Source organism: Ctenopharyngodon idella, chromosome 3, assembly GCF_019924925.1.
Source record: "Ctenopharyngodon idella isolate HZGC_01 chromosome 3, HZGC01, whole genome shotgun sequence".
NCBI lineage: Eukaryota > Metazoa > Chordata > Actinopteri > Cypriniformes > Xenocyprididae > Ctenopharyngodon > Ctenopharyngodon idella.
The window spans coordinates 48,816,048-48,841,114 of record NC_067222.1 but is presented as its reverse complement, the minus strand read 5'-3'; the positions used below and the strand labels follow the sequence as shown (position 1 = coordinate 48,841,114).

Below are 25,067 nucleotides of genomic sequence, written 5' to 3'. Positions count from 1 at the left end.
GCAGGGATGAAATATCCCAGTAAAACATCCTCATGTTTCGAATGATTAATAGCCTAAAACATGCGGTTTATTTTTTCCATGCATTTCAGCACGGGGCTCTATAAATTGGCCTAAACATTTTCAACACGGGCCTACATGAAGTCCTTGGACAGTTAAACTTATTAATTATTGCAGCAGGTTTGAATAGAGGGAACAGTGTTTGTATTCCCTGTGTCTGGGATGTAAAATTAAGACAATGCAGTAACCTCATTAAAGACGGTAATAATATGAACACGCTTTGGTCCATAATTCAGAACAAATTCAAAAAGGCATTGTATTACAGTGAAAATTTCAGTTACGTTTTATTATAAACAATAAAACAATTATTTTATGTTGTGTTAGGTTTTCCCCATAAAACAAACTTGTAACGATTAGCCAAGAACCCTAACATTCAGCTCAGAAGGTTGAATTTACATCAATTAAAATGGGGTCAGATTGAACTGTGTGAGCTTTTGGAGTGTTTTAAAAGAGGAGTCAACAACAGAAATAAAGTGAATAAATATGTATTTACAATAATCACAAGGAACTTAAAACAACACGATAAAACCAGGAAAACTTAGTCTGTTAAAAGCATACAGTCTAAAACGCCATACCCTAAAACAGTCCAAGTATCCTAGTGTGCTGATAAGTCCCAATGTGCAAGTGAAAAAATGTCCACCGGCGTATATACAAATGTCCAAGTCTGCAGTACTTTCTGGAAAGGTAAGTCCACAGGTGAGTAACTCCACAATCCAGGTATGTAGTGTCTGTTAGTGAGAGACTGATTGTTTGCCATGCTGCCTCCTTTATGCTGGCTTACTTCCTGGTTCCTGTCATGTGATCAGTCACATGACAGCAGACCCACACACATTTAAAGACATACACACATTAAAATAAGAGGAATAAAATGGCTAAGACAACATGTAACCCAATTAAAACTCAAATATATATAAAACCATCATGTTATATAAATTGAGCGGTTAAAACACGTGTCTTATGTGACAGTGATGTTATGATGTTATGATTTTAAAACATTCCAAAAGCTCACACAGTTCAATCTGACCCCGTTTTAATTGATGTAAATTCAACCTTCTGGGCTGAACGTTACATATGGTGGCCCGTACGGGGAATGTTTAAGATTTTAAAAAACTGTGTTGAGAAAGCAGTAAAAGATGATGACTCATTTTGGTAATGCTGCTCCCATTAAAACACCTGCTAATTTTAATGATGAACGGATTTTACACCAGTGTGAATGTGAACAGCTTCGTGCTGAAGTACTTTCTCTTTAAAACCTTGTTTTAAAACTGGAGAAGGATTTTGAAGACTCTGTTGAAAGTCATTTTAAGCGTGAAGTGTGTTTTAGAGAGGCTGTGGATGTAAAATTCAATAAGATGGAGGAATATGTGAAAGAGGCTATGGCGGCATTAGAAAAAGAGGTTGTTGAGTGCTTTCGGAGGAGAGACAAACAGTGGGCAAAACAACTTAAGGAAAAGAAACTTCCGGAAGCCACTGTCCCAGCTCCTGCAGAGACATCCAACCCTGTGCCTTCCATCTACACCTCTTCACCTCCCACTGACTGTTCCACCATCTCAACACCTTCACAGACGGACAGCACAAGACATCATCAGGGCCAGATGTCAGCTACATCTTCTCTGTTCTTCCCTTTTCCAGTGAGGAAGTCAACAGCACACAACAGGATGACGTCATACTCACCATCATCTCTTCCACACCCCAGACCGACAGGATCACAGTGATCAACTACCAGGGCTTGCTGTATCGACGGATCTAGCGCAAGGACGGCCAGTACCGACTGCAGCTTGTCGTTCCAAAGGCCTTGATCAAAGAAACGCTACAGAGCCTCCATGAAAGGACAACGGAGAGACATCATGGTCGGCTGAAAACTCTTCTCAGCGTCCTGGAGGTCACCTGGTGGCCAACGGTCCGTAAGGATGTCTGGCAGTATGTGGGTGACTGCAAAGTGTGTAACGTCATCAGAAAGAACAAAGAACCATCTCGTCACCCTGCATCATCACCAACCATCAAGCCAGGAAGGAGGAATACTCGAGGGTAGTGGCGTGCCGGCAAAGCTGGGTATAGTAAGCACCAGGGAGGAACCACGCAACCTACCCAGGGTTACCCAGGCTGGTATCGACTTCCTCCACTCTGTAATGGTTCCCCAGTTCCTTCCAGCCAACTAGTGCCTGCATGGGAGTGCCTAGTTTTAGCTAATTTATTTCAAAGACATTTTAAGTCACACTTTAAAGAGGATACCCATTTTATAGACAATGGTTCACAGTACTCTTACGGGACTAGTTTCTTCCCCGTGGTGACGTAGCCTAAGGGGGGGGGGGGGGGGTTAATGCAAACAGTTCGCTATCGTTTTAATTCAGCGCGGTGCAGCGCAGCAAAAATAGACTGTGTGTAGCTAAATGATCGCTGTGTAAGGAACCCCGCATCGGCCCAAAAACGGAATCCGACGGCCTGGGCGAAGGTTAACGCGTGTATGCCTTTTCAGCGCATCTGTGAAGTTCACTTTATTTCACTCGTTTAATCTGACTCCAATTTTAAATGATTATTACTCTTAGGTTTTGTTCCTAATTGGAAATTAATCATTTGTTATGTATTAATTTAGATTTTTGATTATTCTGGGTATCTCATATTTTCAATTATTCGTTCATTACGGTCTCATCATCGCTTAGAGAATTTCACATCGGCCGACTGCGTTCTCACGGACATAAATTCGCCAGTTTATGATCTAGTCATAATGATTTCAGAAGAATCCAGAGTAAATCAAATATAACATTTTATTTGTCAAGTAAAAATGTATCATGTCAATTTCATAGTTGGACAATTAGAAGCCAATTCAGAAATAATAAATGCATAACATCCATTGAAATGCACATGCACACAGTGGTGGATTAGTGTTTGAAGACACTTGTCCATCACTGTGCGGGGGTCTCTGGCTAAAGAAAATCCCCCCTGACTGCTTTGCACTTTACCTTATATACCAAGACCAGAACAAAAGGATTGTAAATTTTTATTACACCAACACCTGTTTTGGGGGGAGAGGAGTGGGTTTTCAGAAGTGACACCACCCAAAAGGAGGACAGAATTCTCCTTAGTTTTCAATCTTCTTCATAATACCAGTGACTGCTGTGAAATTGAGACCGTTTTACCAAACGCACTGAGACATTTAAAATAATACCAAACATGAAAGGAAAAAACAATAGATACACCAGATACATTATACTTCTTTGGAGAACTTTCAGTGACTTGTGTCAGGGGGAAAGGAAGGAGGGTGTGTGTGTGTGTGTGTTGGGGGGAGGGCTGTTGCATCCTGTAGATGTGTGAGGGCAAGGCGTTGTCCTATGCTATTTCTTTGAGATCTTCTCTCCAGATGAGTTTTATTGCTTTATTGCAGGGTGCTTGATCTCAGTTTTTGTCCTAGCAGGAAAATCAAGTCTTACAGCTGAACTGCTGCAGACGTACCTCTCCTGGAAGGCATTGCCGGACTGCATCCGTGTGCAGTGTGAACGCTCTAATCCATTAATATGGGCACGGAAAAAATACGCACCACATACGCACTGCAAACAGAGCATGTGTGAAACAGTCGTTAGTGCGTGTGCGCTATTGCGCACAATGTTTGTATACTTTAACCACCTCCGAGGATAGTGCAATGAACTAATTATTTTTACTTTTGCGAAGTGAGAGGCGCGTCCTCTTTCACGTGCGCGGACACGCTGTTACTGCTGAAAAAAGAGATATTCTGTTCTGGACATTTTGCAGAAAGTCAATTTGTAGTCGAGTGGTAGAGCGTTGGACAGAAACATCAATGACACGGGATCAAATCCCGCACAAACACGGGCTACAGAGATGTGTGTGTCCTGCAGTTCTAAAACACTTTTATTCATTACACCATATTTTTTGCTATTTATTTTTCCATTTATAGGCTATAAAATTACCATGGATTTCTATTTTACACCAAGCAACTAATTATTGGGTTGAAAATGCTAATGTCTAGAAAAGCGATTTAAGTCTGAATTGTTCTTTTGCGACTTCTCTTGTTTTTAGTCAGCCTCAGATGCTCAGATATGGGGGTTGGGAGAGTTCAGTAGCTTCACGGTGGGGGTGCAGGACAAAAGGTATAAATCGCTCGTCAGCGAGGGAGACAAAGAAACCTACTGATCCAGCACGTCGGTGAGAAAGACAAAAATAAAAACTTTTGTTCTTAACTTGTTGATTGTAATGTTTTTTTTACACTGTTTTAACTGTACACAGCAACTTATTTGGCAATATAAATGTAAAACGTCTTCCACTGGTATTCTTCCGTTTGCAGTGGAAGAGACTGGATTGCTTTCCAACAGTTGCAGAGCTGCACTGAGTGCTCGGGTATTTGTGTAATCCAGAGAACTGTAGGTCAGACGTGGTCGATCCGCAAGATCTTCTGTAGGTTGGAGGTACTTGAGTTATGCAGGTCGGGAGGCAAAGTCCTCTGCAGAAGCAGTTGGGCTGCTTGAATGTGGTGATGTGATTGGGTCGTAGCATTCCAGGTGTCCGCCCATCATGCCCACCTTTCATCCTGTAGAACTTGTTACATTGTCCCACAATACACAGTTAAATAAAACAATGTCTGTAGGATCTTGGAAATGTTTTATTTCTTTTTCAAACCTTTCTCAAAGTCCTTGTGGCAGTGTTCTGAACTCGTAGAGTCCAAACTCAATGGCTGGCTAAGTGGTGTCCGCAGAATAATATAGGGTTCATAGACAATTGGAAAAAATTTTTGGGGCAGACCTGACCTGTTGAAAAGAGATGGTATTTATCCCTCCTGGGATGGTGCTGCTCTTCTCTCTAGCAATATGGCACATAGTCTTAGAGCTAAAACATGACAAACTGGGGCCCAAGTCAGGAAGCAGACAGACTGGCTAAACCGACCATCTGCTAGCTGTCTCATGTCACAGAAGTCAGATAATTCCCAACACATAGAAACTCTTACACCTAGATATTATCACATAGAGACTGTGTCTGTACCCCGAATTAGTAAATACAAAAAACTCCCAAACCCATTTAAGGGTAAAAATTTAATTGATGTTCAACAAATAAAAAAACAGAGATAATACTGATAAACAAATGATAAAGCTTGGGTTTCTGAATATTAGATCCCTTTCTTTAAAAGCACTTATTGTAAATTATATTACCACAGACAATAATCTAGATTTGCTGTGTTTGACAGAAACCTGGCTAAAACCAGACGATTACATTACTTTAAATGAATCTAGCCCTCAAGGTTACGATTATTGACACAATCCTCATCAGAAAGGCAAAGGGGGAGGTGTTGCTGTAATTTATAGTAATATCTTCATTATTACTTAAGTCTTTCAAATATAATTCCTTCGAAGTGATGGTGCCTTATGTAACATTATTTAAGTTGACATTTGTGCTGGCTACGTTATAGGCGAGTAACAGTAACAGGCTACTCGCCTGTTATGCAGGGCACCATACAGACTTTATCAAAGAATTTGCTGATTTTTCTATCGGAGTTAGTACTGGCTGCAGATAAAGTCCTTGTTGTTGGTGATTTTAATATCCATGTAGATAATGATAAAGACGCATTGGGATTGGCTTTTACAGACATTCTAAACTCTATTGCAGTTAGACAACATGTTGTCAGGACCCACTCATTGTCGTAATCATACTTTAGATCTAATATTGTCACATGGAATCGATATTGATGATGTTGAAATTCTGCAGCAGAGCGACGACATCTCAGATCATTATCTAGTCTCGTGTATGCTACATTTAGCCAAGGCTGCAAAACCGCCACCCTGCCACAAATATGGTAGAACCATCACTTCTACCACTAAAGATTGCTTTATAAATAATCTTCCTGATCAGTTTCATCGCCTTAGCATACCAGACAGCTTAGAAGACCTCGATGTTGCAACAGAAACTATTGACTCTCTCTTTTCCAGCACATTAGACTTTTTGTGAAAAGCGCTATATAAATGAAGATGACTTCACTTGACTATCCACTGGTCTATTTTCACTGCTATTAAATCGTGCATGCAAAGCCTACTCATTCATGCAACCTTTTCGGGAAAACGCCGCTATCACAAATGTTTTATGTGTAGCCTATATAATTCACATTTCTGTTTTTTAATTTTATTACAAGAAGAAAATAACAATGCATAGGCCTAATATTTTTAAAGAGAAATACGGGGTTAGTACTGCATTAAAGCGCAGTCCATGAAAAAGTAAACAATTTTTACTGTAGGCCTACTGTTTGAATTCATTCTAAACAGCAAATGCTTACACGATGCTTATGTTTACTACATGTGGTTTGCATGTGATTTTTAAAAATCTTATTGATAGCATTTTTTTTTTTAAATCTCCACATGGTACAGTTGACTGCTACTCGTGAAAATGAGCTGTGATACGTCCACTCCATAACATGTGAAAATCTATGGTTATAACACTACTCAGCGGTCAAGAGCAGAAATAAGTTTCCCGCCGCAAACTGTGACTGTACCCGCGGCGACACAAAACGCATCCTGGCTGAGTACCATCTGTAAGTGTTACTGAACAATAACAAATAATCAGAGAATTTTCAATCATTATAGGGCATGTTGTAGTCCATATTAAAATATAAAAATGTTTAAGTTTGAAAATAATTAGCCTATTAAGTCTTTAAGTATTTGGTGCTTTAAATAATGTTCAGTAGCGCAGCTGCTTTGTTTACGGGGTTTCCGGGGTAACCGCTGCATTTCTGCTGTTCCATCAGTGCCCTCTGCTGTCAGAGAGTGAACGTGCACTTTCTATCAGCACGTCTCCTTCACTCGTTCCCTCATGTGCTTCTCATGCACGTTGGGCTTGTTTACATCTGAGCGCGCATGTCCCTTTGACGCAGCATACAGCGGTGTTGTGCATTTTATACAGTTGATGGGGAAAGTATTCTTAAAATGTTATTTAAAATTTGAATAATTAATTTATAATAAATAATTATTCACTGCATTTTTAAGTGCCCACGATAACAATATTGTGCATATTCATTATCGTGATATATCGTATTACCGAAGATCGGCACATGTCTAATTCACATACAAGAATCAAAATGCTTAAAATCACTTAAACAGTTTAAACTAAAACACTTTATACTCAATCCCCCGGTTTCACAGAGAAGACTAAAATGCATTTCCCTTTCGAGGGAACTCGCACTGCGTCCCGAAAGGGGCGCTATGGGAACGCCCTCAGCGTGAATGCGTCTGATGCACGTGTGTCAACTAGTCCAATGGCGAGAGTGAACGTCACTGGTGGGTGACGTCACGACCAGGAAAGGATAAATACACATCCGGAAAGACCGGCTTCAGCTTTTGTGCCTCAGCAAAGCGATCTGTGTGAAACTGTCTCTGTCTATTTATTGTTGTTTGTCCTCAAGCATTATATATTTCTAGACAGGAATTTATTGGCGAGCAAATAGCAACTTGAGTCGTGTGTGCTTCCCTGCCCTCGCTACTATACGAGTGGGGATACACGCGATTCATGTGTTGTTTGTTGAGAGCAGAGCATGCATGTCAGCTCTTGTATTGGGATCTGACGGTGTTCATTCATAAATTTCCCGATGTGATGCACTATCGAGATTTTTTAGCTCTGCTCCACTTGGCTTTTTTCTTGAGGGAATAAAGTCTTGAGCAATAAAGAATCTATGGCTTGGATCTTGCGTTTGCCGAGGCGACGCGTTGTTTTCGGGTCTGCAAACTGCAATAAAGAATCTAGTGGCTCTGATCTCGCGTCTGTCGAGGCGACGCGTAGATTACGGGTCTGCAAAAATGCAATAAAGAATCTAGTGGCACGGATCGCGCGTCTGCCGAGGCGATGCGTAGATTTCGTGTCTGCAAACTGCAATAAAGATTCTAGTGGCTCTCATCTCGCGTCTGCCGAGGCGACGCGTAGATTTCGAGTCTGCAAAATGCAATAAAGAATCTAGTGGCACGGATCTCGCGTCTGCCGGGGCGACGCGTAGATTTCGAGTCTGCAAACTGCATTAAAGATTCTAGTGGCTCTCATCTCGCGTCTGCCGAGGCGACGCGTAGATTTCGAGCCTGCAAAATGCAATAAAGAATCTAGTGGCACGGATCTCGCGTCTGCCGAGGCGACGCGTAGATTTCGAGTCTGCAAACTGCATTAAAGATTCTAGTGGCTCTCATCTCGCGTCTGCCGAGGCGACGCGTAGATTTCGAGCCTGCAAAATGCAATAAAGAATCTAGTGGCTCTGATCTCGTGTTTGCCGAGGCAACGCGTAGATTAGGGTGTGCAGACGGCAGTTATAAATATTCAACCAATCATTCAGACCGTGTACACTTGTCTGGTGATTCATTGATGCATTTAATTTGAGGAGTTAAATGGGATATTGCCTGGTTTTTTAAAAGCTATATGTCTGCACTAATAACTCTTTATTTGATGTGTGTATGGCCTATATGCATACTATATTTAGCATTTCTTTCAGACAGTATTAACTTGTCTGATAGATCATTTGCTGCATTTAATTTTTCAGGAATTAAATGGACAGTTGGCTGTAATTTAATTTTGAGAAATTAAAATAATACATATTTATCTGACTTTAAGTAGTTAGATTCATGTATTAGTTCAGCCTTTCATGTGGGCAGCCCCCTGCGGGGTGGAGCGGTGTACACCTCAGTATACGGTGCCCGTGCCACTTCGTTGCCCTCAGGGGACCGATCTGCTAACCCCATCACTCTCGGTGCTTTGGGGCGCAGCGGTTTCCAGCAAGCTTTGATTCAGCGCTCACACGACGTTGCATCAGGCTCGCACCCTCTGAATGGAATCTAAGGGCAGCCCCATACGGGATAGAGCGGTGTACACCTCAATATACGGTGCCCGCTCAACTTCATTGTCTGTATGGGGCCGTTCTACCAACCCTGGCACCCTTGGTGTTTCAGGGCGCAGCAGTTTCCAGCAAGCTATGACTCAGCGTTCACACGACACTGCGTCAGGTTCGCACCCTCTGAGGAGGGTCGAAAAGCAGTCAAATGGGTTGTTTCCTGCCAGTGTATTTCAGGTCACCGAAGTGGCTGCTCTAGGTATACCAGAGACCAGCTTTGAGAGGCTGGTTCCCTTTTGTGGATTTTCTGGCAGAGTTGAGGCTTCTGCCAAATTTATCTCACTGGGCAGGCTCTGGTGATGGAACAGAAAGTAAACTCTTTTGCGAAAGGAGCTACAAAATGGGTTCCTCCTCCCAGCAGAGAGTTAGGGTTTTTAGGGCCGCTACTATTTTGTTCCAAAGAAGGATGGAGGGTTGCGTCCTATATTAGATCTTAATCATTTGAATTGTTCAGTCAGGAGACTTGGGTTCAAAATGTTGACGCTAAACCAGATCCGAGGACTGGTTTGTCATGATAGTTCTAAAGGATGCATACTTCCATGTCTCTATCCTTCCACAGCATAGGAAGTTCCTCAGGTTTGCTTTCAGAGGCAAAGTATACCAATATTAGGTTCTTCCATTCGGTCTAGCTCTATCACCCCACACGTTCATGAAATGCGTAGATGCAGCTTTGGCCTTGCTCAGGCTGCAGGGCATACGCATTCTGAACTGATTAGATGACTGGCTAATATTAGCGCAGTCAGAACAGATGGTCAGTTCGACATCGAGATGTCGTTCTTACTCATATAAAAATTGGGGTTGTGGCTGAACGCCAAGAAGAGTGTGCTTTCTCCATTACAGAGAACCACCTTCCTGGGCATGGTATGGATTCAGTGACGCTGCGGGCCGTTCTGTCGCCCACTCGTATTTCTGCAATCTTTTCAGTCACACAGGAGATATATCTAGGCCAGTCACTCACTGTAAAACAGTTTTCTAAAACTGTTGGGTCTGGTGGCAGCTGCGTCCAATGGTGATACCTTTTGGCCTGCTGTTCATGAGACCCTTACAGTAGTGGCTCAGGACCAAGGGTTGTCCCTGAGGGGGAACCCACTTCGTATGATCAAGATCACACGGCGGTGTCTCCGCGCCTTGGTTATATGGAAGAAAAGTTGGTTCCTGTCCCAGGGCCCTGTGTTAGGAGCTTAATATCATTGAGTCACTCTCATGATAGATGTTTCTCTCACAGGCTGGGGAGTGGTAATGGAAGGCCGCTCAGCTCAAGGGCTGTGGAGGAGTCATCTTTCGTGGCACATAATTGCCTGGAGATGATGGCAGTGTTCAATGCATTGAAGTTCTTCCTCCCAGACCTGAGAGGTCATCGAGCTGTCTGGACAGACAATGCATCGATGGTTTCTTGTATAAATCAACAGGGGGGTCTGCGCTCGCGCCCACTATCTGCCACACCAGATCCTCCTGTGGTCCCTGGGAAAGATGCTCTCTGTGAGAACAATCTTATTCCAGGGACCTAGAATATAGGAGCAGACGTCCTGTCGAGACAGGGGCTGAGGCCAGGGGAATGGAGACTTCACCCCAAAGTGGTGAAGCTTATATGGGAGATTTATAGCCACGTGGAAGTGGATCTTTCGCGTCTCAGGATACGGCGCACTGTCCACTGTGGTTATCCCTTACACATCCAGTTCCTCTTGGACTGGATGCCATGGTACAGACATGGCCGGGGCCATGTCTGTATATTTTTCCCCCAATTGTTCTGCTCCCAGGAGTTCTGGACAAAATTCGCCGGGAAGGAATAAGTCTGTTAGTGTAGCACCTTACTGGCCAAGTCTGATATGGTTCTTGGAACTTGTGTTTCTCCTCGACGACTCTCCCTCTGAGATTCTGATCAGGAGAGACCTTCTATCTCAGGTGAAGGGTTTGATTTTTCACCCCGCCCAGAAGTATTGAACCTGTGGGTTTGGCCCTTGAGGGGGCCCAACTCATGGTATCTGGTCTCTCAACCGAGGTTGTGGAAACCATACTTTACTCCAGAACTCCAGCCACAAGGAAACTATCCTCGTATTTCTGCATTCCATGTCCCTGTGGATGGTATAATTGTGGGGTATAACCCTTTGAGGTATCGTTTCCTTCGTGGCACTCTGAGGCTGAGGCCTGCAGCATGCTCTAGGGTTCCTGCTTGGGTTCTCCCCTAAAAAGAGTAGGAGACCTTTAGGCCCTATCTGTATCCCCTATGTGCCTTGAGTGTGCACCAGGGATGGTCAAGTGTTCCTTTACCCTACCGGGTTATATACCTAAGGTTCTGACCAATATTCCACGGCCTATAGTGCTGCAAGCTTTCTGTCCTCTGTTCTCAGATCCAGACCAGGAAAAGTTGAATCTTGTGTGTCCAGTGTGAGCACTGGACACCTAATGTCCACAGAGCTGCCCTGTGGAGGACTTCAGATCAACTGTTTGTTTTGGACCGCGCTATAAGGGGTCTCCCTGCGTCCATGGTTAGCAAGTGGATAGTTGAGACTGTCACTTGCGTATGAGGTCTCTGGTCAGCAGTATCCACTGTCTGTCAGAGCTCACTCTTCTAGGAGTATGGTGGCTTCCACGGCCTTGTTGTTGGGGGTTTTCCTCAAGGAAGTCTGTGATGTGGTGGGCTGATCCTCGCCACTCACGTTGTGAGATGATATATCTCGACCTGGACGCAGCTCCAGGCTCATCAGTGCTCTCGTCTTAGTGTGCCACAGTTTCACACGGACAGGCATTTTGGAATTATGGCGTTTTGGGATATCGTTCCCATAGCGCCCCTTTCGGGACGCAGTGCGAGTTCCCTCGAAAGGGAACGTCTCTGGTTATGACTATAACCATGGTTCCCTGAGAGAGGGAACGAGACACTGCGTCGCGTTGCCATACTCCCTGCATTCCTGTGATCGATTTGCTTCGGCAATTTAAGCTGAAGCCGGTCTTTCCGGATGTGTATTTATCCTTTCCTGGTCGTGACGTCACCCACCAGTGACGTTCACTCTCGCCATTGGACTAGTTGACACACGTGCATCAGACGCATTCACGCTGAGGGCGTTCCCATAGCGCCCCTTTCGGGACGCAGTGTCTCGTTCCCTCTCTCAGGGAACCATGGTTATAGTCATAACCAGAGACGGTTTGAACTGTTTTAACTGAAAGCAACTTGTACTGACGTATCTTAAAACATGTCAGTGCTATTGTTTTGTCTCAAGATGCACACAAGTAATGTTTTTTTTCTAGTGTACATTTATAAAAGCAACTTAAATACCCTATTTGAACTAAGGCCTAATCCTGGCTTAATCTAAGCACTGTCTGTGAAACCAGGACTTAATACTCAATATCTCACAATGAGTCTGAGTTCACATTATATTTGTGCAACATATTCACCTAAGTATTTTGTGATTTGGTGAAATAAAGATGATCTCTCTTCCTCTGTTTGTTTTATTTGCTCATGAAGATGATGTGATTTTACAGATTGAAGGGTTTTCTTCTCTCTTATTTTCTGTGCGCTCTCTGTCTCTTTCTGTTAATGTAGGTTAAGTGACTGTGATATGACAAAAGAAGGTTGTTCTGATGTGACTTCAGCTCTGAAATCAAACCCGTCACACCTGAGAGAGCTGGACCTGAGCTGGAATGAACTAGGAGATTCTGGAGTGAAAAACCTCAGTGATCTACTGATGAACCCACAATTCAAGCTGGAGAAACTAGAGTTAGTATCATTATACTGTACAGCAGTTACAGTGTGATTCAGGGGCGGAGCTAGGGGTGGGCTAAGGGAGCCCCGAATGTTTTTCCAAAAGCCCCGAATCTTTCAGGTTTGAGGTTTCTTAACAGTGCTGTCAAAATATAATTTTTCTAATTTCTCTGTTAAAATATGTTAAACAGTTCAATATCCCTTTTCTGCAGTATGCACCGATACCTGCAGCGCTTTCTCTCTAAAAATGAAAGCGAAGAAACCGTATCTTCCAGCACACAGAACTAGTGTGACTGGGTTTCAGAACAGACTATTGGAAACTAAAGGCTGCTGAAGCTCTTAAATAAGATGATCATCATAGATGTGAACTATTGTTATTTCTCTGTCTTCAGTCTGAGTGTTTGCAGTATTACAGAGAAACAGTGTGTCATCCTGACTTCAGCTCTGAAATCAAACCCGTCACACCTGAGAGAGCTGGACTTGAATGGGAATAAACTAGAAAACACAGGAATTGAGCACTTATGTGATGTACTGAAGGATTCACACTGTAAACTGGAGAGATTGAGGTCAGTAACATTCACATACAAGAATCAAAATGCTGAAAATCACTTCAACAGTTTAAGCTAAAACACTTTATACTCAATATCTCACAATGAGTCTGAGTTCACATTATATTTGTGCAACATTTTCAAATTAGTATTTTGTGATCTGATGAAATAAAGATGATGATCTCTCTTCCTCTGTTTTATTTGCTTATGATAATGTGACTTTACAGAATAAAGAGTTTTTTCTTCTGTCTTATTTTCTGCTCTCTGCTAATGTAGGTTAAGTGACTGTTGTATGACAGATGAAGGTTGTTCAGATGTGACTTCAGCTCTGAAATCAAACCCGTCACACCTGAGAAAACTGAGCCTGAGCGTGAATAAACTAGGAGTCTCTGGAGTGAAAAACCTCAGTGATCTACTGATGAACCCACAATTCAAGCTGGAGAAACTAGAGTTAGTATCATTATACTGTACAGCAGTTAAAGTGTGATTGAAGTTTATTTATTTTAAGACAGAGCTTATGTTTCAGTTTATAACAGTGCACTGCTTTGATTGTGTACATGCAGAAATCTGCCTTTTTAACAGAGAATAAAGAATAAAGACATGAAATAAATAGTTAAAATGAAAGAGAAGAAACAGTATCTTCCAGCACACAGAATCTTCCAGCACACAGAACTAGTGTGACTGGGTTTCAGAACAGACTTGGAAACTAAATGCTGCTGAAGCTCTTCAATAAGATGATCATCATAGATGTGAACTACTGTTATGTCTGTCTTTAGTCTGAGTTACTGCAGTATTGCAGAGAAACAGTGTGTCATCCTGACTTCAGCTCTGAAATCAAACCGGTCACACCTGAGAGAGCTGAACCTGAGTGGGAATAAACTAGGAAACACAGGAGTGAAGCACTTATGTGACGTACTGAAGGATTCATACTGTAAACTGGAGAGATTGAGGTCAGTAACATTCACATACAAGAATCAAAATGCTGAAAATCACTTCAACAGTTTAAACTAAAACACTTTATAATATCTCACAGTGAGTCTGAGTTCACATTATATTTGTGTAAAATTTTTCATATTGATTTGTTTGTAAGATGATCTCTCTTCCTCTGTTTCTGTCTTTCTAGTCTACAGAACTGTGGCATTACAGATGTTTCTTCTTTAACTCAGTGTTTGACTAACTTAAAAGCACTGCAGTTTTTAAAAGAGCTTAATCTGAAACAGAATATGATAGGAGACTCAAAGCAGCGGCTCAGTGACATGCTACGAAACTCAAACTGTGTCCTGAGGTGAGCAAACATCACTGTGATATTAAAGATCTTCATTTACTTCTGATATGTTAACAAACCTTTCAGAAATTTATGAAAATAAATTATCATTAAGCTTTATTGCAACAAAGGGTTTGTGTGAGAACAAAATCACACTGTCACAGCTTTATACAACAACACCTGCTTTATTAAAGGGGTCATATAATGCCACTTTTACAAGATGTAATATAAGTCTCTGGTGTCTCCAGAGTGTGCATGTTTAGATTTACAGAATGAAGCTTTACAAATCTTTTTTTTCGGATCAGTGGTTCGGAGCGCCAAAGTCACTTGATTTCAGTAAACAAGGCTTCGTTTACGCGATCTGAACCACTGATTCGAAACAAAAGATTCATAAAGCTTTGAAGCAGTGTTTTGACGTAAAACACTGCGATTACCTCACACAGACTCACTGAAAATTTCAGAAACTGTTCAGCCTTTTATGTTCAAACCGGAGTCAGATACAATGATGGAGAGACTCAAGAAGAAGTGACAACATGTAGAATGAAACTGGACGTTTCTGAATGGTTAGTTGATGAATTTATGTAGCTGATGTGGAGTAAACTATTTTAAAGTAATTGATTAGCATATTCTGTCATGATAATCTATAAATCACTCATGTGGGAACTGTTGTAAAATCCTACAGAGCTAGAGAATATATGCTGCATGAAGATAGAACAGTTATAGTTTAGTTTAATTACGGTTATAAGTTATGTTGTCATCCTGCGTTCATGACATGCTATTGCATTTGTGTTATGTATTGTATTGCAATAACATGGCCCCGCCCCCTTTGTTGCGTGTTCTTGGGGGCGGGGTTTATGTAAATTTTAGGGTTAGTAATGTCACTAACCCAGGAAGAAGCTTGTTGTAGTCCCTCCAGCCGTTTGTTGTAGTCCTTAAAAAGCGATTTCTGTAAAAGAAAATATCACCCTTTGTATTGAACTTTGAGCGTTGTAACTTTGCAGATGTTGTTTATGCTCAAACAGCAACATTACACACTAACTAAAGTTAAAAAAGTCAAATCATAATCAACCACCCCTTTAACTGTGTCAGTAGAAGTGAATCATTTCCGTTTGAAAATAGACTTGTAGGAACTAATAGTAACTCATTTTGCACTTTGTTCCACTGAACACTGATTGTTTTCTCTTCTGTTCTTCCTTACAGCACAGATAGAGATCAATCTCCAAATGTCATTGTTTGAAATCATCATGAGAGGATCAGTAATCATCAGGTGATCCACAGAAGAGTCACACTACTGTTTATGAGGAGAAATAAATGTGTGATTAATGTGTAAATGTGTTTCATACAGATGGAAGAGACTCTTTACAGTTAAATAAAGCAGCATGTGTGTTAGCATGAGTATCAGAAATATGTGATATTGAATGATTAATGTTGCTTTAGTATTCAATCAAATGATGGTTTTGTTTTATTTAAAGGTGAAACAGGAGGAAGAAGCTCAGATGAGTCTGTCAGCAGAAATCTTCAGGCTCTTCAGTATCAGGCCTACATATATAATAATGTTTGGATTGAACTCATCCATAATGATTAAAATATTTTTAATCTTAAGTATATAGTATCAAGTATAGCACATAAATGAATCAATAGATATAAAGTCCACATGTTAGTTCAAACATTTGCATTATCTCTTACATTTTATGCACAGAATATATTTGTTTATTGTTATTCTGCTTTATTTTATGTAAAGTTAGTTATGTTGTAGTGTTGCCACATAAGGGGAAGCTTATTTATAGTATCAATGGTCAGTAAGAATTCATACATAAATTCATCATGTCACTCCCGGGTAACTAAAAATGGGCAAAGAGACGGGACGTGGTTGGAGCTGAGGTGCCTGGTTGCTGAACCCACGCCCATCTAGCTCGACGTGATCATGTTAGCAGGCTAAGGAGCTATATATCTATAAATACTACCTAAAATGTTAATATATAAGCTTTATCATTTGAAAGTTCTCAAGGTTTACTGTCAATCTACAGTGTCATTTTTACGATATAGATGCTCCAGCAGCAGTAATATTGTAATTTGTGTCGGGTGTGTAAATAACACGCAAAATCAAAATGGGACTTCATACCTTTGTAGTGAAATAGCGATCGCGAGATGAATCCAATCTGTCGCACTTGGGTAAAATGTTCATGATAACCGTCCATTAAAAAACATCCAACAGCACTTTTTGTTCACAAACGCTTTAAATCCACAAAATATTGATATATTATCCATTGTTTGCATCACATTTCTTCTGAATGATCTGCTCTCCATCATCGTTCTTCAAGAAATTATGCAGTATGAGCAGCGTTTGTTGTAAACTGTATGTGATCATAAACATTAGACTCTCACAAACAAATGAGCCTGCATCCAAAGTATAATTTTTCAAAATAGTGCAACAGTTTAGTTATAATATCCAAGCAGTGCTGTCGGATTTTGTGGTGTCTTGAGAGACATATTCTCCAGCCATTGTCATTGTAGTAAATCTGGCGGACAAAACTTTTAGCCAATGCAAAGACGATCCAACAATGTGTGTTCTGTTTATCTTCTGCATGCGTGCACATGTACACAGACGCACATCTGTCTCAAACATATAAGCGCACAGCAAGCCATATTATTTGATAATTGCATGAAATAATCCCGAAAAAAGCACAAACACGGCAGAGATGCCAAATTCAGCGGCGGAAATTAGCTGAGGTAACATGACGGCTCACAGACAACAGCGGCAATTGACCTGTCACTCAAGTGACCACACCCTTAATTATGCAGAACTTTAAGGCTTAATATAATTTAAATGGATGAGTTATAAAAAAATTCACCCCCCTCACAGTTGTCTTGAAGGGCAATATGAGCTATATAGACCAAAACCACAATTTGATCCAGGTTGTAAACATGTTTTTTATGCTGTAAAGTTGGGCATTTTAAAATGGGACTCAATGAGATTCTGCTCTCTTTTGGAGCCTGTCCCTAGTGGCCAGTCGATGAATTGCAGTTTAAGTCACTTCCGTACTGGCTTCAATAGAAACTGGGGGAGGCTGCCGCTTTGGTGAGGCCGATCCTATCATTAATCTTTTTTACACACTGGACTCCGTGACTTTTTACACACACACACACATTACATTTTTTGCTTGGGATTTCTTAATGTTGTTTATCTGTGTGTACACGGTTTGAGTTGTAAATACACTTGGGTTTAATAATGAACATTTGTCTCCTGTTTGTTATTATTTCTTGAACTGCTTCAGTGGCACTGTAATTCCCTTTATTTAGTGTATCCACCTGGTATATTAACTGGAGTGTTACAATGTGTCTGTCTGTTTTTAATGCACAGATCTACAGTATATTGTCTTTTTTCTGTGGATGGAGTCTCTTCTAGACAGACTAACTAAACATTTTACCAGTTAACAGCATTTGTGTCTCTTTCAAAGTTAACAACAATTGTTTTTGTTTGAAAAGTTCACTTGCCTGTTGTATTATTGAAACTACATGAGCAGATGCAGAGAGATTCTCCTTCTTAAATAAAGATGAAGTTGTACAGTAGATGTTAAACAAAACCATATGAGCAATGAAATCATACTGGACTTTGTTTCTCAAAGCATTGTGATCTTAGAAATCTTCTCTAAGCTGATCTTAGAGATCATTGGTGGCAATAGTTCTACGATCTACTTAGGCCTTGCCATCTGAATTATATCAATCTATAAGCATCAAAGTTTGCCTTATGGAATCTCTTTAAAATCTCTTTAAGAAAGTTAAAGACCTTCATTGACGAACTTGATTTCACCAACCAACATTCCAATCAACCAATCAGATTTGAGGAAAAAGTTTAGAGTTTATGTCAAGTTTAGGCTTAAAACCAGGGTTTCTACATCAGTGTTTTTCACCTATCATTTCCCTCTGATTTTAGGGGTCAGTTATGGGTAGGTTTAGGGATAGGGTCAGGATTGTTTTTGGACAGGAATGTTGTTCCAGGATCAACGAAAGATGCTGATCCAGGAACATAACATGTAGGCCCGGTTTCAAAGACAGGGCTTAGCCTAAACCAGGATTAGACCTTAGTTCAGTTAGGATATTTAAGTAGCTTCTATAAAAGTACACCAGGGAAAAAAAAAAAACATTACTGGTGTGTATTTTGAGACAAAAAAATGGCACTGACTTATTTTAAGATATGTCAATGCAATTTGCTTTCAGTTAAAACGGCTCAAACATGCATTTTAGTCTAGGACTAGCTTAAGCCTTGTCTGTGAAGCTGGAGGACAGTATCTTACTCGGCCAAATCACAGCGACCTAAATCATTGTGTTTGGAATGTACTTGATTATTTAATATATTTGGATGGATTAATATCCTTACTGATCATGCTCACTGGAGAAGCAGCAGAATATGTCATTTCGTCTTAAAAGTTTTTTTGATAGACAGATAGGCTATATAAACAAAACATACATGCTTAAAATGTGTGGATGAGTGAAAACATCCACTTTGAACCAATTGATTCACAAAATGATTTCGAAGCACTCAGAACACCTCACACTGGCAACATCTGCTGGACAAAATGGTGTAAAAGCAATGAAAACACCTCTGGTTAACTAACAACCTTGGTTTCCTTTTGAGTTTGGTTCACTCCAGTGGTGTAGTCGGGGCCATACGCACGTATATGCCGCATACTTACTTTTTGCCCAGGGCTGTTTGCATATTACGACTTTTAAGGATCAGTATTTGCATATACCCACTTGTTTTTTTGCTTCGAAAGTCCATAATCTATTGTAATGTTAACTTCCCCTTTAAAGGGATAGTTCACCCAAAAATGAACATTTGATGTTCATGCCCCCAGGGCAAGCAGATAAGGTAGGTGACTTTGTTTCTTCAGTAGAACACAAATGATGATTTTTAACTCCAACCGTTGCAGTCTGTCACTTGTATAATGCATGTCAATGGGAACTCCATCTATGAGAGTAAAAAAAAAACATGCACAGACAAATCCAAATTAAACCCTGCGGCTCGTGACGACACACTGATGTCCTAAGACACGAAACGATCGGTTTGTGCGAGAAACCGAACATTATTTATATCATTTTTTACCTCTAATACACCACTATGTCCAACTGCCTTGCGCACGGCATCCGGTGTGTGAGGTGTGAGCTGTGATGCTGGAAGTGATCTCTCGCACGTATACGTCAATGAGTGCAAGAGATCACTTCCGGTGTCAGAGTGCATTCAGACCTCACATACCGGATGCTCAAGGCAGTTGGACATAGTGGTGTATTAGAGGTAAAAAATGATATAAATACTGTACGGTTTCTCGCACAAACCGATCGTTTTGTGTCTTCAAATCCATTTGAATTCTATTGAGAGTTAAACACTTTAAAACGCTATAGAAAGTCAAACATGATCTAGAGACTGATGAACAAAATGAACAAAAGACTGATGAAGACTGATGTCATCTTGCGCCAACATTTATTAGAAAGCCTTTTTAAACTATTTTTAAACTATTCATGACTCACCCTTACTAGAATTTATCACGTTTTATTGTATTAATTGTGGTAAATTTGGCTAACTTGTAGAATTTATAGGCCTAATCTATTAAGGGAATATATTTTCACTAGATTTATATTACAACTGTGACATGTTGTAGCTATTGTTTCTGGTCCATGTACGTTTTGATCATTTCATTTCCTATTTGGAATAGAATAACGAGAAATGAATAGACAGCTTGTTTATTCGTTTTTTCGTTTTGTTTAACAAATGGAAAATGAGATTGACTCGTTTTCCCATTTTTCGTTTGAGATTTACAAATCGGTTTATGGCTTTGATATTTCATTCGCACATGTGGGCAGCGCTGAAACGTCCCTTTCATCTGATTGGTCAAACCGCACCGTCTTCGGGACGGCCTTATTTCTGAGTCGGTAAGGCATTGTCAAATCATCCCACTTTATAAGCTTATATCAGCCACTCGCTGATATTGCTGATATTTAAATAAGAAATGTGTTATATTTAACTATAATTAGTGCTGCTGCGAAGCTTCGCCTCTAATGTATGACACTTGAGGGATTACAAGTCATACAGTATGTTGACACGGAGTTTGGTGTTCCCAATATATATACCATAATATGTCTAACCTTTCCCACTGGTCTTTTAAGACGATCACTATAGTGTGTGTGTGAGTGAGAGAGAGAATTGAATAAATAACTGTGAAAGACTTGAGAGACTTGAATAAATAACTGTGAAAACTGAAATTTAAATGTATGACTAAGCGTTATGTACTCAGTTAACAGAAAGAATGAGATTTAAAAAAAAAAAAAAAATCACTGAATCAGTGAACTTGTAGGCTGCTGAATACCTGACAAAATTAGCAGGGTTGGAGAGTTTCTTTGGATTAGAAATACAATAAAAAATATCAATTATATGAATTGTGAACTGAGGAGAGTTTCTGCAGTGGTTCGAATTAATTTCAGTGTTAAATAATCAAAAATTAATTTGACCATGCTGATTTAAAATTAATCAAATACATTAATCTACAAATTACATTTAACAGATTCTATCATACGGTGGCACATTGCTGCCACATACATATTTTTTCCACTCAATTATGTCGTTTAAACGACATATTTTCTCGTTAAAACGTGTCATTCAAACGACATCTTTTCTTGTTCAAACGACATATGTCATTCAAACGACATATTTATGTCATTAAAACGACATATTATCTCATTAAAACCACATATTTTGTACGTGATGTGTACGAAAAATACCTTTATCTGATCTATAATAGAGAATTTATATAGCCTAGATCAGTGCCTTTATCACACTTCCGCACTCGAGAAGCAGAAGCAAATATAGTGTAAAATACTTTTCGATGCCTGCATCGATGACAGTGCAGAGTAATGAACATAATATTATTGTTTTATTGGCGTATATGCAGTTTCTAATAGCCTAATAAAGCTAAATTTTATCAGCATTCCTTATTTTCTGGAAAATAACTCGCAACTGATTGTCACATGCACCAAGTCAGAATTAAGTTTTTGAGAGAAAAAAAAAATCTCAGATAGGCCTAATTTTCATTGGTGTTTCAGTCTCATTTTATTATAGGCCTACATTCAAAAATAATGTAGCTAAAATAGCCTACTGGTAAACAGGCCTGGCGCTACAGATATAGACTTATATCATAGACTTATTTATCAAAATAAAACTGATAAATGAAAGTGGAGTTTAAGTCATAAAAGGTCTACATTACTTTTCCAACATTTGTGTCATTATTCTTAAAAGTACCCTTATGTATATTATGTTTGCAGCTGTATTTATTGGCCTCGATGAGTCTGAGACTCCTGGCCTGAGATTGTGTCTCAGACGGCATTAAATAATTCGTGAATATTTGTAAATATTCGTGGCTTAAACAGCTGGAAAAATGACTGTACCGCAGTTCTGTGGATGTTTTGCCTAGGCAAGGATATTAGCCTATAGTTAACTAAAAAAAATAAAACTATTAAAAATATTTATGCTAATCGAAATAAGCCTGAAATATAAGAAAATATAAATATTAGTTGAAAATGATATTTTCAATATAATTTCCTTTTTCCCCCCCTGACTTTCAACCGATGCGATCCTTTCATTAACCGACAAGATTATGTTAAATTAGAATTAGGCTAAACGAAATTAGAATGAAGAAAAAAAAAATCCCAGGGGTTTAGTTTTAGCCTAGGCTATATGCACAAGAAACAACAAAACACGAGAATTCATTGTATCACATGCAGCGCTTCTGTGAACGGAGAAAAAACAAGATAAAATCTTATAAAAGGAATTAATAGCTTATTCCTATATAGCTAGGCATACACAAAATATATTAAATTTAAATAACATATTAAGAAAATAAAAGAAAAAAACTGCGACAAGTAGACCATCTATGATGAGTTTCGACTCATTTTTGAGAAACAATTTCACGGAAAGGAATTGCTTGTCTTTATTTTTCAAGCAATGTTATTGTGAGTGTACAAAAATAATAGTTATACCTTCGCAGATTCGAATGGTGTTACTCTTATGACCATAAATGTTTGAGTATTTTAAGTTATTTCCGCTTTTATAAGAAATTTCAAGTAAACGCGCCGGCGCCTCACTGCACACACAAAGCTCAGTTTTAGCTAGGCTACTTGACATTGCAGCCAGTTTATTGTCAAAATGAAATACATTCAACCAAATATAGAAAAAGTTTCACTGCTCATTTTAAATAGTCTGCGTATAATCAGAGCGTTTAAATAATAAATTATTGCTATAAAAAATAAATTTGCTATAGGCTATTTAGCATCCAAATACATAGTGCATATGAAAACATTTGGATTTATGCCAAATGGGTTTCTATTTCAGTTTAGCTTTAATTAATTCGTTTTGGCTTCACGTTTATATATTATATTTTTCATTCTTGTTCTATTTTTCTGAATACCATTAAATTGAAAAGATTTGTAGCGCGAGGGAAACTAAAATAGCCTACGTAGTGGTGCCCCCCTATGGGATTAAAATGCCCCTTTGCCAAATTTTTACAAAAAATAAGCTAAACATGTATTTTAGGCTATTTCCATGTATTTTAGGCTATTTCCACAACAAATCCTTTAAATTGTTCTATACAAAATATAATTATAAAATAAACATAAATTATATTGGCATTCATTAGCTAACCTATATTTTAAGCCAAAAAAAAAAAAAAAAAAAAAAAAACCTGCCTAAAATTGCTACATTTTGTTATAATATTCATTCAAGTTAATTTTATTGCACAAATGCAGAGTTAAAAAAATAATAATAATGTTTAAAAGATTATATGTATTGGAAAAAATATAAAAAGTAGCCTAAATATTAGCCACATATTGCCAATCTAGACAAATACAGCCTAAAATAGCCTAAAGTTTGTCGATATTCTTAATGAATATTCATGAATATTAGCAAGTTATTTAGAATGATTAGAAATTAATTCAATAGGGATTGACTTTGTGTTGTGGAAATAGCCTATAGGCTACATGTTTATAGCTTAATGCTTGTGTAATGTATAGCTTAAGACAGTGACATAAAAGACCAAGATCAGTAAACATCATACTAATAAACCATTTAATAAACTATTAACAATTTAAACCATTTACCAAATTCGTTTAATTGACCTACGTTAAGTGTTTTTTTTCTCTTATAGAAAACCGTTATAAAAAGCTTAACGTTGCTTGTAGCCTACTAAGTGATAGGCTATTAAAAGATCAAATTCTGCACGAACAAATTTTTCTGTGTATATGCTTTATTAGTAGGCTACAGCGTTTAATATAGGCTTCATTTTTCTGGACATCGCTCATTGTTTCTACCTTAATACATTGATTAAATATGTTAGTTAACTAGGCCTACATATGTAGCTATAGGCTACATTTCTGAAATTACATAACTTGTACAATAACAGATTACTCCAAATTGTAATGTTGACCTGCATTTCCTATAAAGCTGCTTTAAAACTGTAGTGAAAAGCGCTATACAAATAAATGTGAATTGAACTAATAAACTGATCTAGGCTATAGAAGCTCTATTATAGATCAGATAAAGGTATTTTTCGTACACGTCACGTACAAAATATGTGGTTTTAATGAGTTTTTACGAGAAAAGATGTCGTTTGAACGATATATGTCGTTTGAACGACATAATTGAGTGGAAAAAAATAATATGTATGTGGCAGCAATGCGCCACCGTACTATCATATGTGGAATACAACTTAAAATCAACCTTCTTAACATTTTATATTAATTAGACAGAACTTTTTGAAGTTATTTTTGTTACATGATTAATTGGTTGATGTTTCTCTGAAGTTTGCTAACCTTTTTCAAGGTATTGTTTGTTCCCACTGCTTTATGCAGCAAAGCTCTGGTAGTATTTTTCTATACAAGTATTTTCTTTTATTTTGTTTTTATTTGTCATAAGCTATTTTAAGATGTATTACTAGGGGTTGATAAACCACATTCAATTAATGTGAAGGGCATGTCAGGGGTGTCCTGCTCCTGGAGGATCAATGTTCTGCAAAGTTCAGCTCCAACCAAACACATCTGAACCAGCTAAACAAGGTCTTCAGGATTTCTAGAAATATCTATGCTACACTCTCAGGAAAAACGGTACAAAAGCTGTTGCTGGGATGTTTCCATTTTAAAGGGATCTAATATGTACCAATGTACACTTTTGGTACCCAATATGTAACCAATATGTAACTAATATACACTCTAGGTACCTTTTGATAGGGCACCACTCCAGTGCCAGCTTTTGTAGCTTTTTTCTGAGAGTGTATTGACTGACTCACACATCTGCCTGCAATGTCAAATGTAATGTGCAAAACATTATTTTATCGTAACAACAATGCATGCAACCAAAACTGATCTTGATTCGAATGGGAGATTATAAAAAAATGCTCTCTGTTACATATTTTGTCAAACAAATTATCAGCTACAATGCAGAACACACATAGAAGTGATGGGGCGACACCATAACACATTCACAATGGAGAACAAATACACACACACTCACTCACTCATGCACTCATGTTCAAGTTTGACTGTATTGTGACATAATTGCAAAAAAATTATACTTCAGTGATGATACTTTGACAAAGATAAATT

At 39.0% G+C, this 25,067-nt stretch overlaps 1 protein-coding gene across 15 annotated transcripts in view; it reads left to right on the top strand.

Moving 5' to 3' along the window:
- The window catches only part of LOC127508722 (NACHT, LRR and PYD domains-containing protein 12-like), a 39,702-nt gene extending 22,045 nt beyond the window's left edge, over nucleotides 1-17,657 (top strand). For 2 of the 15 annotated variants that reach the window (XM_051886978.1, XM_051886979.1), the window contains 9 exons: nucleotides 4,090-4,215; nucleotides 12,453-12,626; nucleotides 13,004-13,177; nucleotides 13,436-13,609; nucleotides 13,936-14,109; nucleotides 14,283-14,444; nucleotides 14,885-14,986; nucleotides 15,624-15,690; nucleotides 15,896-17,657. In XM_051886978.1, coding sequence (XP_051742938.1) covers nucleotides 4,090-4,215; nucleotides 12,453-12,626; nucleotides 13,004-13,177; nucleotides 13,436-13,609; nucleotides 13,936-14,109; nucleotides 14,283-14,444; nucleotides 14,885-14,986; nucleotides 15,624-15,660 — 1,123 coding nt within the window. In that variant the 3' untranslated portion in view covers nucleotides 15,661-15,690; nucleotides 15,896-17,657. Of the gene's footprint in view, nucleotides 1-4,089; nucleotides 4,216-4,354; nucleotides 4,476-12,452; nucleotides 12,733-12,823; nucleotides 13,178-13,435; nucleotides 13,610-13,935; nucleotides 14,110-14,282; nucleotides 14,449-14,884; nucleotides 14,987-15,623; nucleotides 15,691-15,895 lie in introns of those variants that run through there. The other 13 variants (XM_051886983.1, XM_051886981.1, XM_051886980.1 and 10 more) reach the window with 12 other exon arrangements.
- Nucleotides 17,658-25,067: the final 7,410 nt, after the last annotated feature.